Source organism: Vipera ursinii, assembly GCF_947247035.1.
Source record: "Vipera ursinii genome assembly, chromosome: 3".
Classification (NCBI taxonomy): Eukaryota; Metazoa; Chordata; class Lepidosauria; order Squamata; family Viperidae; genus Vipera; species Vipera ursinii.
In genome coordinates this window covers 70,170,876-70,194,991 of record NC_139516.1, presented here as the reverse complement: position 1 = coordinate 70,194,991, position 24,116 = coordinate 70,170,876, and the positions used below count along the sequence as shown (strand labels likewise).

The following is a 24,116-nucleotide window of genomic DNA, read 5'->3' as shown; positions in this document are numbered from 1 at the left end:
TATAAAGGTAATTCAGAAGTAAATCATACAAAGTTCAAAGACGATTACCTCAGTATAAGAATACGTAGGATTGCAGCATCTGAAATGCACACATATTACAATACTGGGGTAATCTAAATAAAATGACTCAATTGCAGTTAATAAAGTTAAATCAGGGACGCGGTGGCTCAGTGGGTTAGGACGCTGAATCTGTCGATCAGAAGGTCGGCAGTTTGGCGGGTCGAATCCCGAGTGCCGCGTAACAGAGTGAGCGCCTGTTACTCAGCTTCTGCCAACCTAGCAGTTCGAAAGCACGTAAAAATGCAAGTAGAAAAATAGGGACCACTACGGTGGGAAGGTAACAGTGTTCCGTGCGCCTTTGGCGTCTAGTCATGCCGGCCACATGACCACGGAGACGTCCTCAGACAAGCGCTGGCTCTTCGGCTTTGAAACGGAGATGAGCACCGGCCCCTAGAGTCGGAAACGACTAGCACGCATGTGCGGGGGAACCTTTACCTTTACCTTTACCTAAAGTTAAATCATTTATTTCAAAAATGCATTCATATAGTTAAAATAACCTGGCCCAGTTATTTTATGTTTCACTCTCACCCTTCTATGTAGGCAAATCCTGTTACTAAAGTTATACCATAATTAGCTTTGAATTCCTGGAATCTGCTGCCATCTATTATTCGACTCAGAATCTGTAAAATATTGTTTAAAAAATGAAAAATCAGTATGAAGTCGCTTTCCTTCAATAAAAAAAATTATTGGCTCATTTTCAACTTTGATAAGAAAATCAAATCAAATATAGAATTATGTACAACTTTTTAATTTGATGCTTAGGCCTTAAATGTACACTCAGAATTTAATTTCATTTTCAGTGTTAAAAATCTTTCTTTTAATTAATTAAATCACCTCAACAGAATATCTACACTTAATGCAGAGCCTCTCTCCGAGGGAGATGCATGGTTCAAAAATCTAAAAAATTAATTAACTAAAATATAATTGCCAGTGACAATAATGGCACATCAAAATTAATAGAAATCCTAATAAGTCCCTAAATGTTTTTTTGAATAACATCTCTGAAATCTTAACCAACTTTTTTAGATATATACTATAACCATCACTGAAGAGTAAAAATATATGTGAAAATATAGGTTTACTCTTCATATATGAAATAGACTCTGACCCACAAAAGATATACCATAATAAAGCTTGATAAGAGTTTGACATGCTCTAGCTCAGGGGTAGGCAACCTCGGCTCTTTTATGACTCATGGAGTCAGACTCAGGAATTCTGGGAGTTGAAGTCCATGAGTCATAAAAAAGCCGAGGTTGCCTACCCCTGCTCTAGCTATTCTTGCTGTTTTCAGTAATAAAAAAGCTTCCATAAATGATCTAAGCACATTAAGGACTTCAAGACTTCTATTTTAATCACTGTTTTAAATGCCCAAATAGGTTGCTCAGCCTTCCTAAATCAGATCTGCAGTTGGATTCTTACCAATTTTATATGTAATGTGTAACTATAATCTTGTGGTGCAAGTCCTAGGAGGTCATCATCACTGTACAAGGGATTATCAAATTCTAGATTCTCTTCTATAGGAATTACATAATTCAGTGTTGAAACAGCAATTTTAATATATTCAAATGCTTCTTTTTCAGAAGTTGCAAAATGATCAACACAGCCGCTGATCCTGAAAGAGAGATTTCCTTTACATGTAACTAATGTAAAATGCAACAATCAGGCTAAACCATTAATTAGTATTAGTATTAGTATTAATAATGAAAGTATGAAAAAATAAGATGTCTTTTAAGTAATAGTTAGACCCCTGAAAAATATTAAATATGACTTTATACTACTTCAAAATGCACATTTGAAAATATTGCCACTATATTAGCTTATATAAAATACACTAATCTGAATAGAGATATGCCTGTGTGCAAGACAATTTACCGTCACTCTTCCTAAGTCAGATGGCTTCTCATGTATGACAGTACATGGGCAGTACAACATACAAATAAGGCTATGCAACAATCTGGATTTAAAAGACAAAATGTAATTTGGCTTGCATTTAAATAGCTATTACTTAAATGCTTATAGCACCTTAAAAGCAGCTGCATCTTTTGTTCAGCTCCATCCTGGCTCAAGGTTGACTCAGCCTTCCATCCTTCCGAGGTAGGTAAAATGAGGACCCAGATTGTTGGGGGCAATTAAGCTGACTTTGTAATAATGCCGCTTGGGGTGTGTGTGAAAGCCCTAATAAGCAGGCATATACATAGAATGAAGGCTACTGCTAAGCTTGTAAGCCACCCTGAGTCTTCGGAGAAGGGCGGGATATAAATGGAATTTAAAAAAATAAAAAAATAAAAATCAGCAATCTCCACTGGTGACATACCATTATGGGAAGATGTATTTGGTTAAAGGCATTCTGAACGGGACTAATGAACATGGTGATGCATCTACTATTATTACAGCATTCACAAAAGTTAGAGATTCTGTTTTCAAAGCAAATAATGGGACTCAGCCCTTTATGCATTTGAATCAAATTAATTCTGTATTGGCAAAGCTTAGTTTGGACTAAGAAGTTCTTCACTTTCATGATGTGTTTATTTACATGAATGGAAGCAGTTGAGAAAGGGAGGAAAGAAAGGAATGGATGATGTTGAGAAGATTAGGAATAAGACAGTGGAATATGCTAGGCTGGAAATCTGTTCCTTTCTATTGTACTGAGACGATCATAATAAAGTATAGAAGCATAAGCCAGTAAATCCCTTGGGGAGGCAATGGAAGTAGGGAAGAGAAGAAAAAGCTGGAAAGAAGATGAGGATAAGTTGCGTAACACTCAGGCTATGTAGAGGAGGGTAAAGAGGAAAATGTGGGCTAGCCTTACCTATTCCTCCTGTAAATCTGTCTATATATTGTTTGCACCAAAATGTGGAACAACGAGAACCAACAAAATATCCTGGCTTTGTTTCTGCACAACTATGGTTGATCCAAAATGGTTTAGCAGATCATCCAGAAAGAGGCTTTTTTCAGATTAATCATAATGATGCAGGTTATGTTATGGGTCCCCTCTAAGTAGGGGCCATCTAGTGGGACTGAGAAGGGCCTTCTTTGGGGCGATTCCCTCTGTGGAACATTATCCCTGTAGAGATAAGATTTGCCCTTGATATTCTTTCAAAAAACTCTGGTGATATGGAGCCCGTTGAGTGGTTTATTTGATTGTTGTCATGGGCGGCGGTGGGGGGTTCACTGGGTTTTGTATTTAGGGTTTTACTTCTGTAAGTAGCCAGGAGTCACCGGAGTTACCAGGTGAGCAACCATATCACTGTATTACCATTTTGTGCACAACCCTATTCATGCTATTTTGTCTCCGGTCTCCTGACTATTTTGATAATTCTCCTCTGGACATGTTCTAATTTGGCAATTTCTTTTTACACTGGCTTTGAAATATGCTTTTCAATAGTTTTGAGTATATTTCAGGCAAGCCATTATAGAAAATTACTTAAGACTGAATGTACAATTCAGTCAATATTAAGAACGAAGAAACTAATGTTTTACTTAGCATGCATACTGGCTCCTCCTAATTCCTCAGGATTAGTATCCTCTCCTGTGGCTGCTTTAACTAAAGGAGGACCACCGAGAAACACTGTCCCAATTTTATCTACAATGGACGTTTCTTCTGTCATCACAGGAATATAAGCACCTCCAGCAGTACAGGAGCCACATACAATTGACACCTAGAAGACACACCAAGGTTACTGTGTAAGAAAAAAAATGAAATTAAATTTAAATTTTTAAGTGAATTCTAAAGGCATGCTATCTTCATTACATATTTCGGAGAAGCAGCATTTAGTGATCTCAGAAAACCCCATAGTAAGATAAGAATAAAGATTTTTATTTCAGGATACAGAATCAAAACTCCCTTCTAAATTCTACATTACAGCAAAAATAGCTAATATATAAACAATATATTAATAAGAAAAGAAAGAGTGTACATCTCTATCATGTAACTCTGGTAATGGTGGGAAATCTGTACTTGGTTTGATATAATACCCCAAATCAGACACAGACTATTGGAATTTTGAAATGCCTTGTTTAATTTTTTTCTGAATAATTTTATATGACGCGCTTACTGTGCCCTGCTAATTCGTTGCAGAGAACAAGATAAAGTTAGTAAAAAAAAGTAACTTAAGACTGTTTTTTAAACTTGTGTCCGTTGCAGCATGTCTTGTGTTCAACATGATTAAAATTCAGAAGCTTGGCATCTGACCTGTGTTTATGATGGTTGCAGTGTCCTGGGATCATGTGATCACCTTTTGCAACTTTTTGTCAAGCAAAGTCAATGGGGAAGCCAGATTCACTTAATAACCATGTTATTAACAACTGTAGTGATTCATTTAACAACTGCAGTAACAAAAGTTGCAAAATGTGGCAAAAGTCACTTAATAGCTGTCTTGCTTAGCAACAGAAATTTGGGGCTCAATTGTCCTAAGTTGAGGACTACCTGTAAAGTGTTAGCTTTTCAAGATTTTATTTGTTCTTTTTTCATACAGAAACTGAATAAAGCTAAAGACCAAAATTTACAAATTCTAGGTTTGCCTAGACCAGGCATGTCAAACTCGCAAGGAATAACCTACGGGTGTTCTGCAACGCACTTCCTTTGCTTTGTGAAAAGAATGTGCCTCCGGCCATCTGCCTTATCTCAAGTCCGAGGGGAAGAAGCCACGGAGAGACCCGACAGCCTTGAGAACGGCCCCTTAAACCAGAGAGCTATCTACAAAATGTTTTCTGAATCATAACAGAATTCCAGCAAATGAAAAACAGCAGCTCCTACATGTCTCTTCTGAAATTATTAAGTGTGATGCTCAACAGTTGTTTATTCTTCTGCTTATTACTTAATTTTGCTGAAAACACATTTTGAAATGTACTGTCCAATGTAATATTATACCTGAGGGATTTTCAGTGCAGACATTACAGCCTGATTATAGAATATTCGGCCTCCATGGAATTGGTCAGCAAACAGTTCAGCCTAACAATTCAGAGGCAAAAAAGAGCAAAGGAAAATAAGCGTCAGCAATGCATAAATTAGAGCCTATACATATCATAATTTTGCATTTTAACAAAAGTCATATTAAGTTTCTGTATTTCTTTCACCCAGGTTTAGAAAAACAATGTTATACAGGTAGTCCCTATGTTACAACCATTCGTTTAGTGACCATTCAAAGTTACAACGGCACTAAAAAAAGTAATTTATGACTGTTTTTCAAACTTATGACCGTTGCAGCATGTCTTGTGTTCAACTTGATTAAAATTTGGATGCTTGGCATCTGACCTGTGTTTATGATGGTTGCAGTGTCCTGGGATCATGTGATCACCTTTTGCAGCTTTTTGACAAGCAAAGTCAATGGGGAAGCCAGATTCACTTAATAACCATGTCATTAACAACAGTAGAGATTCATTTAACAACTATGGTAACAAAAGTTGCAAAATGTGGCAAAATTCACTTAATAGCTGTCTTGCTTAGCAACAGAAATTTGGGGCTCAATTGTCCTAAGTTGAGGACTACCTGTAAAGTGTTAGCTTTTCAAGATTTTATTTGTTCTTTTTTTCATGCAGAAACTGAATAAAGCTAAAGACCAAAATTTACAAATTCTAGGTTTGCCTAGACCAGGCATGTCAAACTTGCGAGGAATAACCTACGGGTGTTCTGCAACGCACTTCCTTTGCTTTGTGAAAAGAATGTGCCTCCGGCCATCTGCCTTATCTCAAGTCCGAGGGGAAGAAGCCGCGGAGAGACCTGACAGCCTTGAGAATGGCCCCTTATCGGTTCTTTTCCACAACACTTTAATACCTATGGATTGGCTCAATTCAAACCAGTCAGTTGGACATTTGGGGTGGGGTTTGAAAGGGCTCTTTTAATGTAACATTTCGTGCGGGAAATCCTCAGATCCTACCTTACTATCCTGCTATCAATACCTTCCGATAAAAGTTCTTGTTGAGACTGTGCAAGTTTCAAGAGTTCTGCTTTCTTGGGAGCTTTAACTAAGGCAGGTCCTTGCAGTCACACTTGTAATACTGCGGACAGTTCTGGTTACTATAATACAAAAAAAAAAAGAAGCTAACACCATAGAAAGTGTGCGGAGAAGAACAATAAAATTAAGAAAGGGTCCAAAGGCTAAATTATATCATGGATGGTTGAGGGAGCTAGGTATATCTAGCCTATTGAAGAGAAAGATTAGGGATTCATGATAACTGTTTTCCAGTACTTGAGGGGCTATCACAAAAGGGGACTGACTCATTCTCCAAAGCACTGAAAGGCAAGACAAAAAGTAATTGGTTGAAGCTTGTTAAAAAGAGATCCAACCTAAAAGTAAGGAGAAATTTTCTGACAGTGAGAACAATTAATCAATGGAATAGCTTGCCTCACAGAGTTGTGGGTGCTCCACCACTGGAGGTTTTCAAAAATAGACTGGATAATCATTTGACCGGGATGGTATAAGATCTACTGACTCAAGCAGGAGGTTGGACTAGAAGACCTCCAAATTTCTTCCAGCCCTATGATACTTGTTCCATAGTCCACTTTACAATTGCCAAGACTTATGACTGTAATGGGCAGGCTCCATTACAGTTGTACGTCAAGGACTACCTGTATGTCCTATATATGCTCATAAGTAAGGACATCTATGAATGAGATGACCTTCAGACTTTTAAGCAAAATACCATGAGAAATGGATAATTTGTGAAATACCCAGGGATAGACCAATTGTGGAAATTAAAACAAATGAAAATTTGAGAGTTGGCTTATTGAAGGTGGCACATTTTAAAGAGTAGTTTGCTTAAAAATGTGACAGATAGGCTATACACCCGTCTTATAAGCCTTATACACCTGGGAGGGGGGCGAAGCTAGTTTGCATGGACGACAGAGGCTGAATTTCTGCCTCCTCCGGACCATCGCAGAGAATTGATTAAGAAATATAACACCCAATTAAGGACAAAATTTAAGAGATTATGAAATGTGACTTACTTCCCTTGCTTTCCTCCTGAAGTTTGGATTGTATTTTATTCGGTTTTGGACATTCTCCCAGAGAAGCTTTGAATCTGGATGTTTGGCTAAGAGACGATGGGGAGAGGAGGGGCCCTATGATTGAAGACTGATAGGAGAAAGAATTTGGAGAGAGTTTAAAGAAGTACAGCTGAAAAGATAATAGCTGATTTATAAGTATACAGTGTGAAGGCCCTTTACTCCCTCCTTTCAGTCGAGTGTTGAGATCTGGAGAAAATGGAAATATTAAACACCTTTAAGACAGAGCCTTGATAAGGCATGTGTAATAAAGATAGTTGCTGCCTTTGGATTTATTTATTTTCATCACGTTGCTTTCACAGAGATAAGTTAATAAGAATAAGATAAAGGGAGGAAGTGATGTGTATGGACTATAGACTGTGTAAAAATTCTTAGAAGGTTAAGAGCTCTTTTTGGTGGTTGGATGTCAAAATGCAGCCAAAGTGCAGAAAGTGTTTGGCAAAGACCCAAAGCAGGCCTTAGTCCTTCAGATTTACATCTGATTCGAGTGGAAAAAGCCTTAGAAATGGATGTGAGGAAAAAATCGCCTGACAAGTCACTGACTCAACTAGATAAACTTGATTCTTACAAGAGTTAAGAGAAATGAAGATAAATATAAAAGAAATGAAGACAAATATAAAGGAGGATTTGAAGGAAATAAAAAATAAAATGGATAATATGGATGTAAGAATAACAGAAGTGGCAAAACAAAGTCAGGATATGACACGAAATATTACAGAAGTGAAGACTCAGATGGGAAAACATGATAAGGTGTTAAACTGTCAGACAGCTATGATGCGTCAGTGAAAAAGGATCTGTTCGAGATATGTGATTGTCAGCGCCAATCAAATTTACATATACGTGGATATCCGGAAAAAAGTGAAGAAAATGAAGCAAAATTGATTTAAGCAGTACTGGATTAAAGCTACCTCAATCCTCCCAGATGTCCCCTTTACAAGATACGATATTGATGCAATACATAGAGTTGGCCCAAAAAGGTTGGGAAGAAAATTGCCGAGAGATATTGTGGTGCGACTCTGGTCATACACAAAAAAAGAGCAATTGATGCACAAATTGCGCATGTCGTCTATACTGTTTGGGGGGGCATCAGATACATGTTTTTCCAGATTTATGCAATGAGACTTTACAATGGAGGAGAGAGATGCATCAAGTTTGTCCAATATTGAAAAAAAATAACATTAACTACAGCTGGGGATATCCAATTTTTTTTTGAGATTTTCTTACGGTGGAAGATTTTACAGAGTTGAAATAAAGGAGGAAGCGATGGAGAAATTAAGGGAGCACGGAATCATCAATAAAGATCTACAGGTAAAAGGGAAGCTGGATGAAGCAACAGGAGTTACAAGTTCGTTGTAGAGATAGTATATGAGTATTTGTAATGTTATTATATATGTTTGGGTGTAGAAATTAACGGTAAAGATGGTCAAGGAAGATGGAGCGGGTGACCAAAGTCCATGTAGGGATGGCTCCTCTTCCCCCCACATAGACGCCTGAAGCGGCAGAGAGGAGGAAGATCTCCTGAAGAAGGGAAGGGGGACAATATATATGTATATGGGTGGCTAAGAGGTTATTTATGTTTTGGGACAATATGTTTACTTTATAGTTTTAGTTTTATAAGATTTATGTTGGAGCACATATGGAGACCAAAGGGAATATATAATATAAGGAATAGATGGAGAAATCATTGAAGGAGGCTACATGGAATGTACATGGCTTTGGGGGAAAATATAAATGAACAAGAGTTGAAAAATCAATTAACAAAAGAGCAAATAGATATTGTATTTTTACAAGAAACACATCAAAAGAAAGAAGGGGTGAACGAACTTAGGTTATATTGGGCTGATGAATATGAAAAGGCATTTGGTACATCAAAAGCAAGAGGGGTAGCAATCATGGTAGCTAAAAGATGTGAATTTAAGATAAAAGCCATAAAAAGGAATTATATGGGAAGATTTCTTATAATTCAAGGCTTGATTTATGGACAAGAGGTCACTTTAGCAAATTTGTATGCACCTAATACAAATCAAAGAGAGTTTTATAATAGGGTATATAAAGAAATAGAAGAAATAAAAAAAGATTATGTGACAATGGCAGGTGATTATAATATGGTTATGGATACAGGAATTGATAAATCTAATTCGTAAAAAGTGTAAATAATGTATAATAATACAGATTTAAGAAAATTTATTAATAGAAATAGATTAAAACATGTTTGGAGAGAATTACATTTGTTATCAGATACTAAATTAAATTGGTTGAATTTAATACAGTTAGAGAAATGATAAAAATGGAAGAAAAATTCAAGGTGAAAGATAGATGGTTAACAAAATTTGAAATGATTATAAAAGACAGTGAGGAAAATGAAGAATATATAGGTAAAAGAAGAATTGGGAAAATATACAGAATATTAACTGAACTAGATCAGGCAAAAGATTTAAAATTCATCTGGGAAACAGATTTAGGAGAAATAGATTGGAAAAATATTTGGAACAGAAGAGTATATAAGAATATATCAGTTAGAATTAAGGAAAATTGATATAAACTGATATGGAGGTGGTACCTAACACCATGTAAATTAAAACAAATAGATATTAAATATACAAATATTTGCTGGAGGTGCGAGAAAGTGATTGTAACATATAAACATATGTGGTGGGATTGTGATAGCGCACAAAAGATATGGGATATGGTGTTTAGGGAAATTAGAGAACTTTTGAATGTAAATTTAAATATGTCACCAAGGATTGCATTACTGTTACTGGTGGAAAAACAAGATATAAATGAAGCAAAAAAGGAATTGATTGTAAATTTGATGATGGCAGCTAGATTAGTGATGGTTAAATATTGGAGACGGAATTGGGTTATTCAAAGAAATGAGTGGTATAATGAAATATGGAATATGGCAATAAATGATAAATTAACAACAGAAATTAAATTTTAAAAAGAGATTATTAAAGTAGATAATTATACTGAAATATGGGATGATTTTATAAAAACAGTCTTGGTGGAAGGCAAAGGGAATAAACCTGCTCAAGAATATATGCTGTTTTGGAGTGGATAAGGGCACAATTGAAATATAGTGTATATTGTTAGTTGTTATATGAGAAGAAATATAGGTAATAAAAATGGTCTCGCGGGGTGCTCTGTACTATTTGTATTTTTATACTGTTTTTATTTAGACTTATATGTATGTTTCTATTATTTGTATTTGAATAAAATAATTTTTTTTAAAAGCCTTATACACCTAAGTATATACAGTATTATATAATAATATAGCATTATACTATAACATATTCGTTACATTATTCATGTTTTACCTGAAGTGGCAAGAATGCTCCCACGCTGTCTACCACATAAACAAATGGAAGTTTATTTTTAATTGCTATTTCTTGAGATCTTAGCACCTTCTTTAGTGTAATAGGATAAATAGTTCCACCTTTGATTACTGAATCATTTGCGAAGAAAGAACACCAGATTCCAGATATTCTTCCAATTCCTTTAACAAAAGTAGAAAGAATTATCATGAGAAACATTAGCATGCTTTCTACAAATGTAAATAATTTATAATTGTATACAACTTTTTTTTTAATCCCATTTATATCCCGCCCTTCTCCGAAGACTCAGGGCGGCTTACAATCTAAAGCACATATCAATGTGCTTAGCAATAGCCTTCATTCTATGTATATGCCTGCTTATTAGGGCTTTCGGGGGCCCCCCAAGCGGCATTATTACAAAGTCAGCTTATTGCCCCCAACAATCTGGGTCCTCATTTTACCTACCTCGGAAGGATGGAAGGCTGAGTCAACCTTGAAGTCAACTTTAAGGCATTGTACAGAATATTCCAGACAGTTTTTTATAACTTTTGTAACTGAGCTAATCAAGGAGATAGCTTGATTTTTAATATTTGCTACATCGCTGTGATAAGGTTGAAAAATATGGAACAAAGAAGAGACAAAACAAACAACTCATTTTTTCAAAATCCCCAAATATATTAAAACCAAATTATCAAAGCATATTGAAAGCTCAGTTTGAATTCCAAGTTCATTTTGTTCTCCTTTTAGTTATTACCTTTGTCTTAAATATAATTACTTCTATCAGCAAGTTGAATGATTTAATTCATTGATAATTTGGTTTTCAGCTGATCAGTCTATAATTTATATTTATTTCTGAATTAATTGTTACAATTTTGGAATTGCTTCTCATTTTAAATTTCCAATATTTTTTCATTAATTTATTCCAGATTATTCTGTACATATACTTGCTGCTGGTAGTGTAACACAATGTGACTACCAGATGTTCAGCAATTAGTGGGGTTCTTTGAGGATCAGAGGCCAGTCTTGTCATTTGTTATAACACCAACAGCAAGTACATGTACAGATAGATGACCAACTTACACATCATGATACAACTGACAAAGCCACTTGGGGCCCCTGCTTTTCTTATCTGATTGTTTCTTAGGCAGTATCTCTTCCCCTCATTCCTCAAGGTAACCCACACATTCCATTACAGCATTCATTTTCCCATTTAAACTTTTACAGAATATCGACCTATTTCACAGAAATTCAGGGATAAAATTGACAATTTTCATCCAATTTCCTCTTTTTTGTATGTGTTTAACACAGATTAAATGGATACATTTAAATTTTATATCTTTTCATTTACCTCTTAAATAATCTTCAAGCACTCCAAAGTAAGTTAAATATTTCAGTCTTGCATATTCTGCTGATAACATATCCTTGCCATGCTTTCTAGGATCTCAGTCAATAAATATCACAGGCTTTCTCATTGTAAATTATATCATTCTCCTAATCCTGTATATTAAATTCTGCTGCTAATAATTATCTGCCACATATACAATTGGTACAGCTAACCAGAAGACCTATAGATTAGCTAGGTCTTCAGAAATTTTCAATTATTATAAGAAATATATAATGCTACTTTAAAAGTATACGTTATAAGCACAGCTTCATCTAGAACAGTAATAATCATAAACTCATGTGAATTTGGGTCAAACATTTTATAAGATGTATCAAAACTAATCCCAAAAATGTGTCCAAAAAGTAACAAAATTCATACTGATAACTCTTCTAATTCTGTATTTAAAAATACATCTTTCAATATGCACCATTGCTTTTTTTGTTGCTGTTGTTGACAGCAAGCCCAATTCCTACATCTCAACTGATTAGCTTTGGCCACACAGATGATGGTATCATTTATAGCCCTTGATTTATAACCATTCGTTTACCAACCATTCAAAGTTGCAATGGCACTGGCTTCCGGTTTTGATGTCGCAACAAAGCAGACGCAGGAAGACAGGGCTCCATCTTTCATGGAAAGGGTCAAAAGTCGCCCTATAGAGTCGGCAAGGAGGGGACGTGGCAGACAATAATATTACTCAAAAATTGGCCTGTCTGAACTATGAACACAAATATTGACTTTCAGAACTATATTGGGGAACTATTTTCTGAAGAAACGTACACTATTGCCTGATATGATGGAACACTTTGGATTATAAATCTGGATTGTTAAACAACCTTTAATGGTTCTTTTTTTGCCCTGGACAGAAAGGATATTTTTCTCATTGGACAGAAAAATTTAAATTTTACTTATATCTGCTTAGGGGAGGTTTAGAATGGCTAGTTGGTTGGATAAATTTATAAAGGCTACTTACAGAAAATGAAATTGATGTTCCATACTTAGCTCTAAATAGTAAAAAACCATCCTTAACATCTGTCTCCAGAAGCCTCAGTTTGCCATATCAGCAAGAAAATACTGATGAACCACAGAAAGAAATTCTCTCCATGTTGAAATTAATACAAGAAACAATTATTTTGGCTTGTGATGAGATTAAAAATAACACAAAGCAAATAAAAGAACAATTTTCTAATTTCAATCTACAAACTCAGAAAATAACTACAGAGAAGGAACCAGCAACCCAGAAAATAGAAGGAAAACTAGAGAATACTGTCACAAACATTGAGGATCTAAAGGAAGAAACTGACGACCAGACTCAGAAAAATGAAGACTTAGAAGACACAATGATAATATTGGAAATGGAAAAGACATGTTACAAATCAAGATTTCAGAACATACTGGGGGATAGGAAGGAGAGCTGATGGAATGAAAGATAAAACCATTAACAGAAATGTGGGGAACTGGAGAAGGAAGGCAGTTTAATGAATATCAACGGGCTAATTCTTCCAAAAAAACTTTAACTAAATTGTGTCTCGTTTCAAATAATATACACAATAGAGGAAGAATTATTTGATGATCCAAATGCACTGACTTGGAAAGTTATTAATAGAATTAATTAAGTTAGTTGGCAAAGGAAGAAAGCTAGAGTAAGACTGAAAGAAACAGAAGCTTTGACCTATTAGAGGGGATGTTATATTACCCACTGGATGTTTGAATATGGTTAAGAATAGATTGCTAGAAATAGAAGTATTATTATAACTAGATAGATAGGATTGGTAATCAGAATATCATATCTTGGTATGAAAAGGGAAATAAGACCATGCTAAGAACTTTGAATAAGGGACGCTTTTGGTTACTCAAAAATAACTTGTTCTGAAATTATAAATGATTGAGACATTTTGAACATGGATGGGGAATTAAAATTGAGAAAAGCAAAAATAGGATATAGACTGAATAAATGGATATTGAGTGAAAATGCAATTAAGATATGCTTTGGTTAGAAAAATTCTAAACTGATATTATTGACACTATTAGAAAAATGTTAACAAATGTTGACAGACAATTATATATTTACTCACAACAATAAGAATTGTATTTGCTCAGTGTGGAAAAATGTCTATTACCAGAAGAAGAGAGGATGTACTGGAGGCTAATATTGAATTTAGCTTGAAGAAGCTTATATGTACCACGGAATCACTAATGGACTTAAGTTATCACATTGTCTATTAAGCACTTGATTGTAAAAATAGAAAATTAATAAAATATATATTAAAAAAAATAGTTGCCATGGCACTGAAGATTGGCTTATAATAGGGAGTCATATGCTAAAAATATGGGTGCTTGACATGTATTTACAATGGTTGCAATGTGCAGGGTCATATGATCACAATTTGGAATCTTCCCAGTTTGTTTCTGACAAGGAAAGTCAATGGCGGAAGCAGGATTTGCTTAATGACTGCATAACTCACTTACCTACAGGGATTCAATTTTAAAAAGTGGTAAAAAAAGATCATAAAATCAGGCACCACTCACTTAATTGCCTTGCAAAGCAACAGAAATTCTGGTCCCAATTGTGGTTGTAAGTCAAGGACTATCTGCACCTTGAATTTCCCCTTATACCAAGGATGGGCAACTTTGGAAAATTTATGACCTGTGGACTTCAACTTTTAGAACTCCTGGGCCAGTCAGGCCTTATACAAAACTTACCAGTGATACATCCTCCAGCAGGAACGTCACCATATGGCATATCAAATCCTGCAAGAGGGGAGAGCTCAAGAAAAGATTCATCATCAAGGAGCAATTTTAACCGTTCATGAACGAGCAATTTCTTTTTCCTCTGAGTATGACTCAATATTGTACTTTTTCTTCTGCTTTTGCTGAACTTCTCAGACAGCTCTGAATATCTAATATGGAAAAGAGACCAGAAATGTTTCCCAAACCTCCTTATCAATGTTCTCATAGATGCTGAACAGCAGCACATATATTGTTTTGCTATCATGCGGGTATGGGTAGGGTAATAATGAGGTTGTACATAGTTAAATGAAAATTTCACATAGTTACTAGTAGTTTTATTACTCAGTATATAAAGAAAAATAAACTTGTATTGGAGTCTGGTAGAAACAATAAAACAGCCTGCATTACCATGCTTGGTAAGCCATGGTAAGCCAAAATTCTTGGCAAGACTGGCTTCCTCCTAAGCCATTCTTGACTTAGATGTGATTATGTCTGATCTATTCTATTATAAAGTCACTAAGAAATCTTTTGCCATTAAAGTGAACATCCCAGATCTTTAAAGAAATCTGGCATTTTAAATTACTCCATTCTCTTATTCTTGGATTTTTGCTTCCTCCAAAGATTCTCTGGTAATTATTAAGCTGTAAGAATTTATGAAAAGTTATGCCTTTGTCTTCATATTACTCTTTCAGCTCTTGTTAATGATTCTGAATAAAGTCCTAGTAAAGTCCTTGCTTTCTCTGCTTTTATCCATGAAACATTAACTGAAGTAAACAGCCATTCATTTGGTGGGATTTTATAAAAGATTAATTACAATATAAATATCTTGTATTTAAATTAAAATTTTAAACTTTTCAATAATATAGAAGAGGTATTATTTTTATTTATTAAAAATATCTAGTTTTGATTAATTTCTTAGCCATGTATAAGTGCTAGAAAGAGAGCTGCTGAGTATTTATTTGCCTCTGAAATTTATGTGGAAGTTCAAGGAGGAAACTTATTTAAAAATAGCAGCAATATATCTTAGAAGGCCCTTTCTGTAATACCATCATAACAATAGAACATGTTATAATCCTTCATAATATTGATACTTATGACCCTATATACTATTTAAAGATGTAATGATTATTTATATTTGCCCATTCAGTAACTCTTTATTTCAAATACTTTGTATCAGATTGATTTTAAATATTACATTAGTAGTGTATTCTTGCTGTTTTTGAGATGACAATATAATTTTCTGCCATTTACATCCAAAAATGATACTAAAAATGTACATAACCTATGGTTAAAGAATAAATACATTTGTATCTTTATCCATCCATCTTCCATCCTCAGTAAACCATAGAAATCTTTTGTATGTGAGATGCTTGTTGGGACATCACTTCTCAATGATTTTTGCCCACCCCACCAGATTGGACAGAATCAGCATGCACTGGGTTTTATTGGTAAAGATGTGTCACATCCTTATATTGACACCTGTCTTGTGAAACAGCCTCCCTTCCATAAGACCATGAAAACCTGGGTATTCCCCAAGGCACTGGGCCCAGGGTAGTAATGAAGTTCTGATGTCTATGCAATTGTATCTCTTACATTGTTTCTTTTTCTTACGTATTGGATTGTGATTCTAGTTTTTATGCAGTCTGCCCATAGTATCTTTGGTAGATGAGTGCTGATATAGCCTAAATAAACATTTTAAACAATAAATTACTTGCTGTTGGTAGTGTAACACAATGTGACTACCAGATGTTCAGCAATTAGTGTGCTGACAAGTTAAATGAATCTGCAATCTCAGCTAAAGCATGCAAAATTCTGATAGTAATATATAGAATGCATTTTGTTTATTGTTACACCAAACTGTTTGATGATGAAGTGAAAGATGAAAGTGGTGGAATACTGCAAACAAGAGAATTACCTTTGAATACATGTCTTGCTGTTACTTGCATTTCCTTCAAATATATGTCTACAGAGTGAAGGGATTTCACTTTCCAATACTGGAAAATTTCTCATATCCTGACACTTATTTTTTAGATTAAAATTCACAGGTGAAGAATGCATCATGTTATATGGAACTTTATTGATCCATTTTATTGTAGACTTGCAGTTCAGCAAGTTCCATATTTGTTGTTTGCCCATGTCAATTTCCTGCCACTGCCTCTTGGGTGTTTAGAATAATCTGAAGTAGGATGTAAACAAAGGGCACCATGAATTCCTGGAGAATGGAATAAAGGGAATACAGTTCTACATCATTCTGGATTGATAAAAACAGCAAAAAGATTTATAAATACAAAAAAGCCCCATAATTCCAAAATCACATAATCTAATATAGAGGTCCCCAACCTTTTGGGCACCAGGAACCAGTTATGTGGAGAGAGGTTTTTCTACAGACTGGAAGGGGCATGGTTTGTTGCTCTTCTCTGTACTCTTTCTAGATTCTCGACATCTTTTTTACACTGTGGTGACCAAAACTGGATGCAGTATTCCAAGTGTGGCCTTACCAAGGCATTGTAAAGTGGTATTAGTACTTCACGTGATCTTGATTCTATCCCTGTTAATGCAGCCTAGCACTGTGTTGGCTTTTTTGGCAGCTGCAGCACACTGCTGGCTCATATTTAAGTGATTGTCCACTAGGACTCCGAGATCTCTCTCACAGTTACTATCGAGCAAGGTACCACCTATACTATACCTGTGCATTTGATTTTTCCTGCCTAAATGTAGAACCTTACTTTTTTCACAATTGAATTTCATTTTGTTAGATAGTGCCCAGTGTTCAAGTCTGTCCAGATCCTCCTGTATCTTAAGCCTATCTTCTGGAGTATTGGCTATTCCTGCCAGCTTGGTGTCATCTGCAAATTTGATGAGTTCCCCATCTATCCCCTCATCCAAATCGTTGATGAAGATGTTGAAGAGCACTGGGCCCAGAACAGAGCCCTGGGGCACCCCACTACACACTTCCTTCCATGCAGATGCAGTTCCATTGAGAACCACATGCTGAGTACGGCCAGTCAGCCAGCTACGAATCCATCTGGTGGTGATGCTGTCTAACCCACATTTTTCTATCTTATCAAGTAGTAGGTTGTGATCTACTTTATCAAATGCCTTACTGAAGTCCAAGCAAATTATATCTACAGCATTCCTCTGGTCCACTAGTTTTGTCACTTGGTCAAAGAATGCAAAGTTTCTCTGGCATGATCTGTTTTTGACAAACCCATGTTGGCTTTTAGTGATAACTTTGTTCGCATCAAGGTGTTTGCTGATTTATTGTTTGATTATTCCTAGTAATTTTCTTATATCAAACATATTGCTTCTAGTAATACCTGTAAATTAGTTCTAAATAGAAGCAACCAGAAATTCAAAAATTAGCATCATTCAATTATGCCATTCTTTTATTATGAAAGATCAAATGCTTCTCTTAATAAATCCTTCATATACTTATAATCCTTCATATACAGATAGTTTTCAACTTACAACCCCAATTGAGCCCAAAACTTTTGTTGCTAAGCAAGACAGTTAAATAAGTTGTACGATCTGTTACCACAGTTGCTAAGTGAATCACTGCAGTTGTTAAAGTAGCAAGTGGTTGTTAAGTTAATCTGACTTCCCCATTGACTTTGCTTGTCAAAAGATTGCAAAATACAATCACATTACCCCAGAACACTGTCACTGGCATAAGTACATGCCAGTTGCCAAGTGTCTAAACTTTGATCACATGACCATAGGGATGCTACAATGGTTGTAAGTGTGAAAAAGTCACTTTTTTCAGTGCTGTTTAACTTTGGTCGATAAATCAATGGTTTTAAACTGAGGACTATCTGTACAGTTATCCGTTTGTCATATTATTTTTCCTAATTCAAGATCAGCTTTTCGTTTTAGGTAAAATGTACCAGTCTATAATCAGTCACTTTCTACATTTTTTTCCTAATTCTGTGTTGTCCTTTTAAACTAAGGCAACCTTAGTTACATTTTTAGGCCCTAAATCTCTCTCTCTCACACACACACACACAAACACACACATAAAATTAAATTAGATATATCAGCCAAGATTATTCAATATAGTATTAGATTCTGAAACCGGGTTATATCTGAGATGCAAAAGTAGAGAACAATAAAGATACTGTTGGAAGAATAATAACTAGTAATTGGGTATCAAAGCTTGAATATTATTAGAAAATAGTTACTAAAAAGTTATTAGTAGTAACTATTTTCTAATAATACTCAAGCTTTGGTATCCAGTTCTAGGATTTTTCAGAATTATTCATAGCTTTTCTAGTTGAAAATGAAGAATTTCCCAAATATTTTAAAGCCTGAACAAGTTCAGAAATTAAGTCTTCCAGATAAAGTCGCCAATACATGGGGGTTCACTACAATCATAACTATCAGTTTGAATCGTATGTAAAATAAAGGTAAAACGCAGCTCTTTGGTTTTTTGCCATCAGTACAAAAGTCCACTGCCCACTTCAGATCCGTTTCGAACCCTTTTTTGAAAACAATTCTGAACAGAGGGTTTTGCAATAGTAACTGAGATATTGTCACAGCATAAAACGCATTTGATACATCTAAGAGCGATTTATATTGTCCCCCCTTAATTGAGCAAATGCCCTCTTGACTTCGCCGAAAACCTGGATATCTAAATCCACAAGGGCGCCCACACTGCAAAAACCTGCCTTTAGAGGCGGGTAGGCTTTGCAACTGTTGCATACTGACATGGTGTCGCTCAGTATACTATTAGTCGATAAAGGCGCTCTCCGGCGAAAAATACTGTAACTTCGTAACCAAAAAATAAAAAGCAAGAAATAACTAAAGCAGGCCCGGCACCCCTCAGACCGTTGAAAAATTTGGAGTGGAAAGGAGCGCAGGCGGAGCACAGCAGAGCCCGCTGACGTCGAGTAACGATCTGACTGGCTCCAAGCGGCCCCGCCCGCCAGCAAACTCGGCCGTTTATACCGTTTTTTAAACAGGCTTCGCCTCTGCGCTACGAGAAATGGCGCCGCGCCTTCTAGGAGGGAGGGAGGGACGGCCGACCGCCTGTCCCAGTCTTGGTCACTCAAGTCTCCCAAACCCGGAACTCCTACCCGCTCCGTGGCGAAGTGCGCAGGCCCGCTCCGCTTTCCTGTCTTGGCTGCTTTCCCGGCTCTTGTCCTTCACCACGTGCTGAAGAAGAGTCGCGGCGGGGCTGCCTCAGGTCAGCCCCGGCGCCATTTGCTGCCAAGAAGGTGTCAAACTTTTCCCGCCAAAAGTGTCCCTGAGCCTCACCGTTTAGACCAGGGGTCTTCAAACTTGGCCCTTTTATGACTTGTGGACTTCAATTCCCAGAATTCCTCAGCCAGCGTGGCTGGCTGAGGAATTCTGGGAGTTGAAGTCCACAAGTCATAAAAGGGCCAGGTTTGAAGACCCCTGGTTTAGACGTTCGATTTCCAGTTTTAAAGCAGGAGCTCGTTTTATTTTCCTTCTGGAAGCCTCATGCAAACGGGCAATGACTCCCTTTCTTTTCATCTTTGTTTTATGAGGCGCCTTTTTAAACATAATCTGGTCGTGAAGGTTCAGGGGACGCCCCACCTGCGGAGGCGACGACCAAACATTTAAACCGTGGTTAGATCTCTTCCCCCCCCCCCTCCGCTTGGGTGTTTGAATTTCACTCCGTGAAAAACAAAGCTAGAGAACGCTGATTGGTGGGGCAGGGGGATGGACGGTCGTAAAATGGGTCAAAACACTTAACGGCTATCTTGTTTAGCAATGGAAATTTGGGGCTCAGTTGTGGTCGATTGAGGACTGTGATGCTACCGTTCTCGTGATTACTTGATGAGATTTTAATAGTGTTACTTTTCATTTATTTATGTTATTTTCAAATTTTTCAAACAATTTTGATTGTGCAAATCTCTGGGAGAGTTTGGGAGGACCCCCAGTGGTCCTAAGATAATAATTTAAGAAATACTGCCTACTTCAAAAAAAAATTCTAATATGTTAACTGTCGAGGGAAGAGAATACATGTAGTCCTCAACTTAAGACTACAGTGAAGCCTACAATTTCTGTTTGTAAGCAAGACAGTTGATAAGTGAGTTTTGCCTGATCTTATGACTTTTTTGCCACAATTGTTAAGTGAATCACTGCAGTTGTTAAGTTAGTAATACAGTTATTAAGTGAATCTGGCTTCCCCATTGACTGCTGGTCAGAAGGTCACAAAAGATTATCACATGCCCTCAGGACACTGCAACTGTCATCTGAATCAGCTGCAAGTATCTGAATTTTGATCACATGACTGATGCTGCAACAATCAAGTGTGAAAAATTTATTTTTTTATTTTATTTTATTTCCATTTATATCCCGCCCTTCTCCGAAGACTCAGAGCGGCTTACAAGCTTAGCAGTAAAAATGGTCATGAGTTACTTTTTTCAGTGCTGTTATAACTTCAGTCAGTAAGTGAGCTGTTGTAAGTCGAGGACTAGTCTTAAACATGATTTGTGTTACATAGTGTTTAAACAGGATTCATTCATTTGTGTGTGCTTGTTAAGACTTCATCCTTATGTTGTCTTGATTAGATGGACATGGTTTTTATCCATAGATATTTTGTCCATAGACATAATTATTTTTATTTTTCTTCCATGTATATTAAATATGGACATTTCCATATGTACTCCTTCTAAAGAAGTACCAATTAGAAAGAAAAGTATGTGTAATTTGATGTAATTGAATTTAAATTATTTTTTACTTTAAAATTTGTGATTTGGTTATATATTAGCATACATCTGGCTTGAATGGACAAAGGCTAAATTGCTAATAGAATTAACTACTTCTTTAAACCCATGGTAATTTCCCTTTTTTTCAGTTAGTGTTACTATGTAATCACGTATACAGTGTTTTGAATTGGCGAAAAGGCACTTTGGAGCATGTGAGATGATGGCTCATATAGAACCTTACAATTTTTAACTTCTGAATTCTGGCAAGAAAATAGTATGGCTAAGTTCATCAAGTCATTAAGAGTAGACTTCATCTGTTTTGTCACATCACAAAAGAAGAAAGTAACTGTTTTTGAACTGTTTTTGACTAAAAGTATAAAGAACAATAGAACAATAATGACAATATCTAATGTTTCAACCAGAGACAGATAATGTGACATGAAAGGAGTATCGTGTCCCTTCCCTTCTTTTTTTAATCATCCAGTAAATGAGAGATGTGAGGAAATTGTATAATATGATCAGCAGACAATTTTATGTTCAGAAGTATAATTCTCAAAAGTCTCAGGGTTATTATATTAAAGTCATATTGCTTTTCCACTGGATCACTAATCCTTAAAATGTTCGTATATAAATCTTTTAAATTAATACCTTATTTTGTCTGACAGTCATCTGTTCAAGATTGGAAAACATTCCTTCATAGTTACCCACTGGCATATTTTTATTTAATTAACATGGTTTCTGGATGTTCAGCATTACTGGTAGCAAGCTGTCATAATCCTCTGAGGAAGGGAACATTTGCTGATGAAGTAAAAGAAAAGAGTGCAGAATTGGCAATTAAAATTCTGTTTTTATGAGACTTCTCCCCCCCCCCTGCTTGCTTCCTTATCCACAGTCTTTTCAAGACAAGGAATGTAGAACTGTTTTCCAGTCAGTGATGAAATGAAACTCCCAGCAGCCTGTTAGCTTGACCAATGCTGATGTTTGCTGAGAGCTGCAACTCAGTAATATTCATAGAACCTCATTTTCTCATTTTTTGCCTAGAGATGTATATATGTTTTTTATTTCTATCCCACTTTTATTTTTGTACAAATTCAGGCAGCATACAAAATGTTCCTGTTTACTTTCCCCACTGCAACAATTTCTGTGAGGTGAGTTGGGCTAAGAGAGAATTATTGACCCAAAATTAACCAAATTACTTTCATGTCAAAGGGAGGAGTAGAACTCATCATCTCTTGGTGTCTTAATTCAACATCTTACTATATCTTTTCAATAACTTTTCAATTTTACTGATTTTTCAAAGAATTTCAGGTAAACTTTGTGTTTTTAAAAGTGATATGCAATATAACACAATCATGATCTTTAGTGTAATGATTTACTTTTTATTTATGAGTACATACATCCATATACTATTATGGCAAACATACTTTCTTGTACTATCAGAGTTACGAATTGATGAAGTAAATATATTGACAGAGTTAAATGTCTCCTAGATATTTATGGCACATACAGGTGAAACTCAAAAAATTAGAATATCGTGCAAAAGTTCATTTATTTCAGTAATGCAACTTAAAAGGGGAAACTAATATATGAGATAGAGTCATTACATGCAAAGCAAGATAGTTCAAGCCGTGATTTGTCATAATTGTGATGATTATGGCTTACAGCTCATGAAAACCCCAAATCCACAATCTCAGAAAATTAGAATATTGTGAAAAGGTGCAATATTCTAGGCTCAAAGTGTCCCACTCTAATCAGCTAATTAAGCCATAACACCTGCAAAGGGTTCCTGAGCCTTTAAATGGTCTCAGTCTGGTTCAGTAGGAATCACAATCATGGAGAAGACTGCTGACCTGACAGTTGTGCAGAAAACCATCATTGACACCCTCCATAAGGAGGGAAAGCCTCAAAAGGTAATTGCAAAAGAAGTTGGATGTTCCCAAAGTGCTGTATCAAAGCACATTAATAGAAAGTTATGTGGAAGGGAAAAGTGTGGAAGAAAAAGGTGCACAAGCAGCAGGGATGACCGCAGCCTGGAGAGGATTGTCAGGAAAAGGCCATTCAAAAGTGTTGGGGACTTTCACAAGGAGTGGACTGAGGCTGGAGTCAGTGCATCAAGAGCCACCACACAGAGACGGATCCTGGACATGGGCTTCAAATGTGGTATTCCTCTTGTCAAGCCGCTCCTGAACAACAAACAATGTCAGAAGCCTCTTACCTGGGCTAAAGAAAAACAGACCTGGTCTGTTGCTCAGTGGTCCAAAGTCCTCTTTTCTGATGAGAGCAACGTTTGCATCTCATTTGGAAACCAAGGACCCAGAGTCTGGAGGAAGAATGGAGAGGCACACACTGCAAGATGCTTGAAGTCCAGTGTGAAATTTCCACAGTCTGTGTTGATTTGGGGAGCCATGTCATCTGCTGGTGTTGGTCCACTGTGCTTCATTAAGTCCAGGGTCAAATTCCTGCTGTCTGCACCGAACAGTCTTTGCACTCAACTTCACACTGCATTGCGCCATTTCATCTTGTATACACCCAGATGATTTTCTTCTGTCACGTAGGCACAGTCTCTAATTCTTCTATCATCACTTGCTGTTGTACACCTTTTCCTGCCTTTACCAGTGTGGTTTTGTAGTGACTGAGTCTCCTTATACCTCTTCAGAAACTTAGAAATGCCACCTTTGGTTAAGTTTCCACCAATTTTTCTTCTAATTTCTTTATAACTGTAGCCTTGTTCACTTAATAATACTATTTTACATCGCTTTCTGGTTGACCAGTCAACTCTTTGTACCATTACTTTAATTTTATTATGTTTTACAAGCTCACTAAATGAAAGAACACAAAAAACCCCAACCAACTTAAAAGCGATCACATAACACACTGACAAATGTCCTCCTCTCAGCTTTAGTACATAACATCAATAACTGAATCCTACTGTGATCTGATTGGCTCATTGC

General features: G+C 36.2%; 1 protein-coding gene across 5 annotated transcripts in view; it reads right to left on the bottom strand.

The window, feature by feature from the left end:
* The window catches only part of LOC310638578 (biotin-dependent 3-methylcrotonyl-coenzyme A carboxylase beta1 subunit-like), a gene marked incomplete at its 3' end in the record, with an annotated part of 30,604 nt that extends 11,079 nt beyond the window's left edge, over positions 1 to 19,525 (bottom strand). For 4 of the 5 annotated variants that reach the window (XR_014492132.1, XM_083359758.1, XM_083359761.1 and 1 more), the window contains exons 1-8: positions 19,436 to 19,525; positions 16,407 to 16,667; positions 14,465 to 14,661; positions 10,381 to 10,559; positions 4,931 to 5,011; positions 3,541 to 3,719; positions 1,480 to 1,672; positions 589 to 680 (exon numbers count right to left, since the gene is read on the bottom strand). Coding sequence is in view for 4 of the 5 variants with exons in the window: in XM_083359758.1 (XP_083215884.1) it covers positions 589 to 680; positions 1,480 to 1,672; positions 3,541 to 3,719; positions 4,931 to 5,011; positions 10,381 to 10,559; positions 14,465 to 14,661; positions 16,407 to 16,627 (1,142 nt within the window). Of the gene's footprint in view, positions 1 to 588; positions 681 to 1,479; positions 1,673 to 3,540; positions 3,720 to 4,930; positions 5,012 to 10,380; positions 10,560 to 14,464; positions 14,662 to 16,406; positions 16,895 to 19,435 lie in introns of those variants that run through there. The other variant, XM_083359759.1, reaches the window with a different exon arrangement.
* Between the last annotated feature and the right edge of the window lie 4,591 nt (positions 19,526 to 24,116).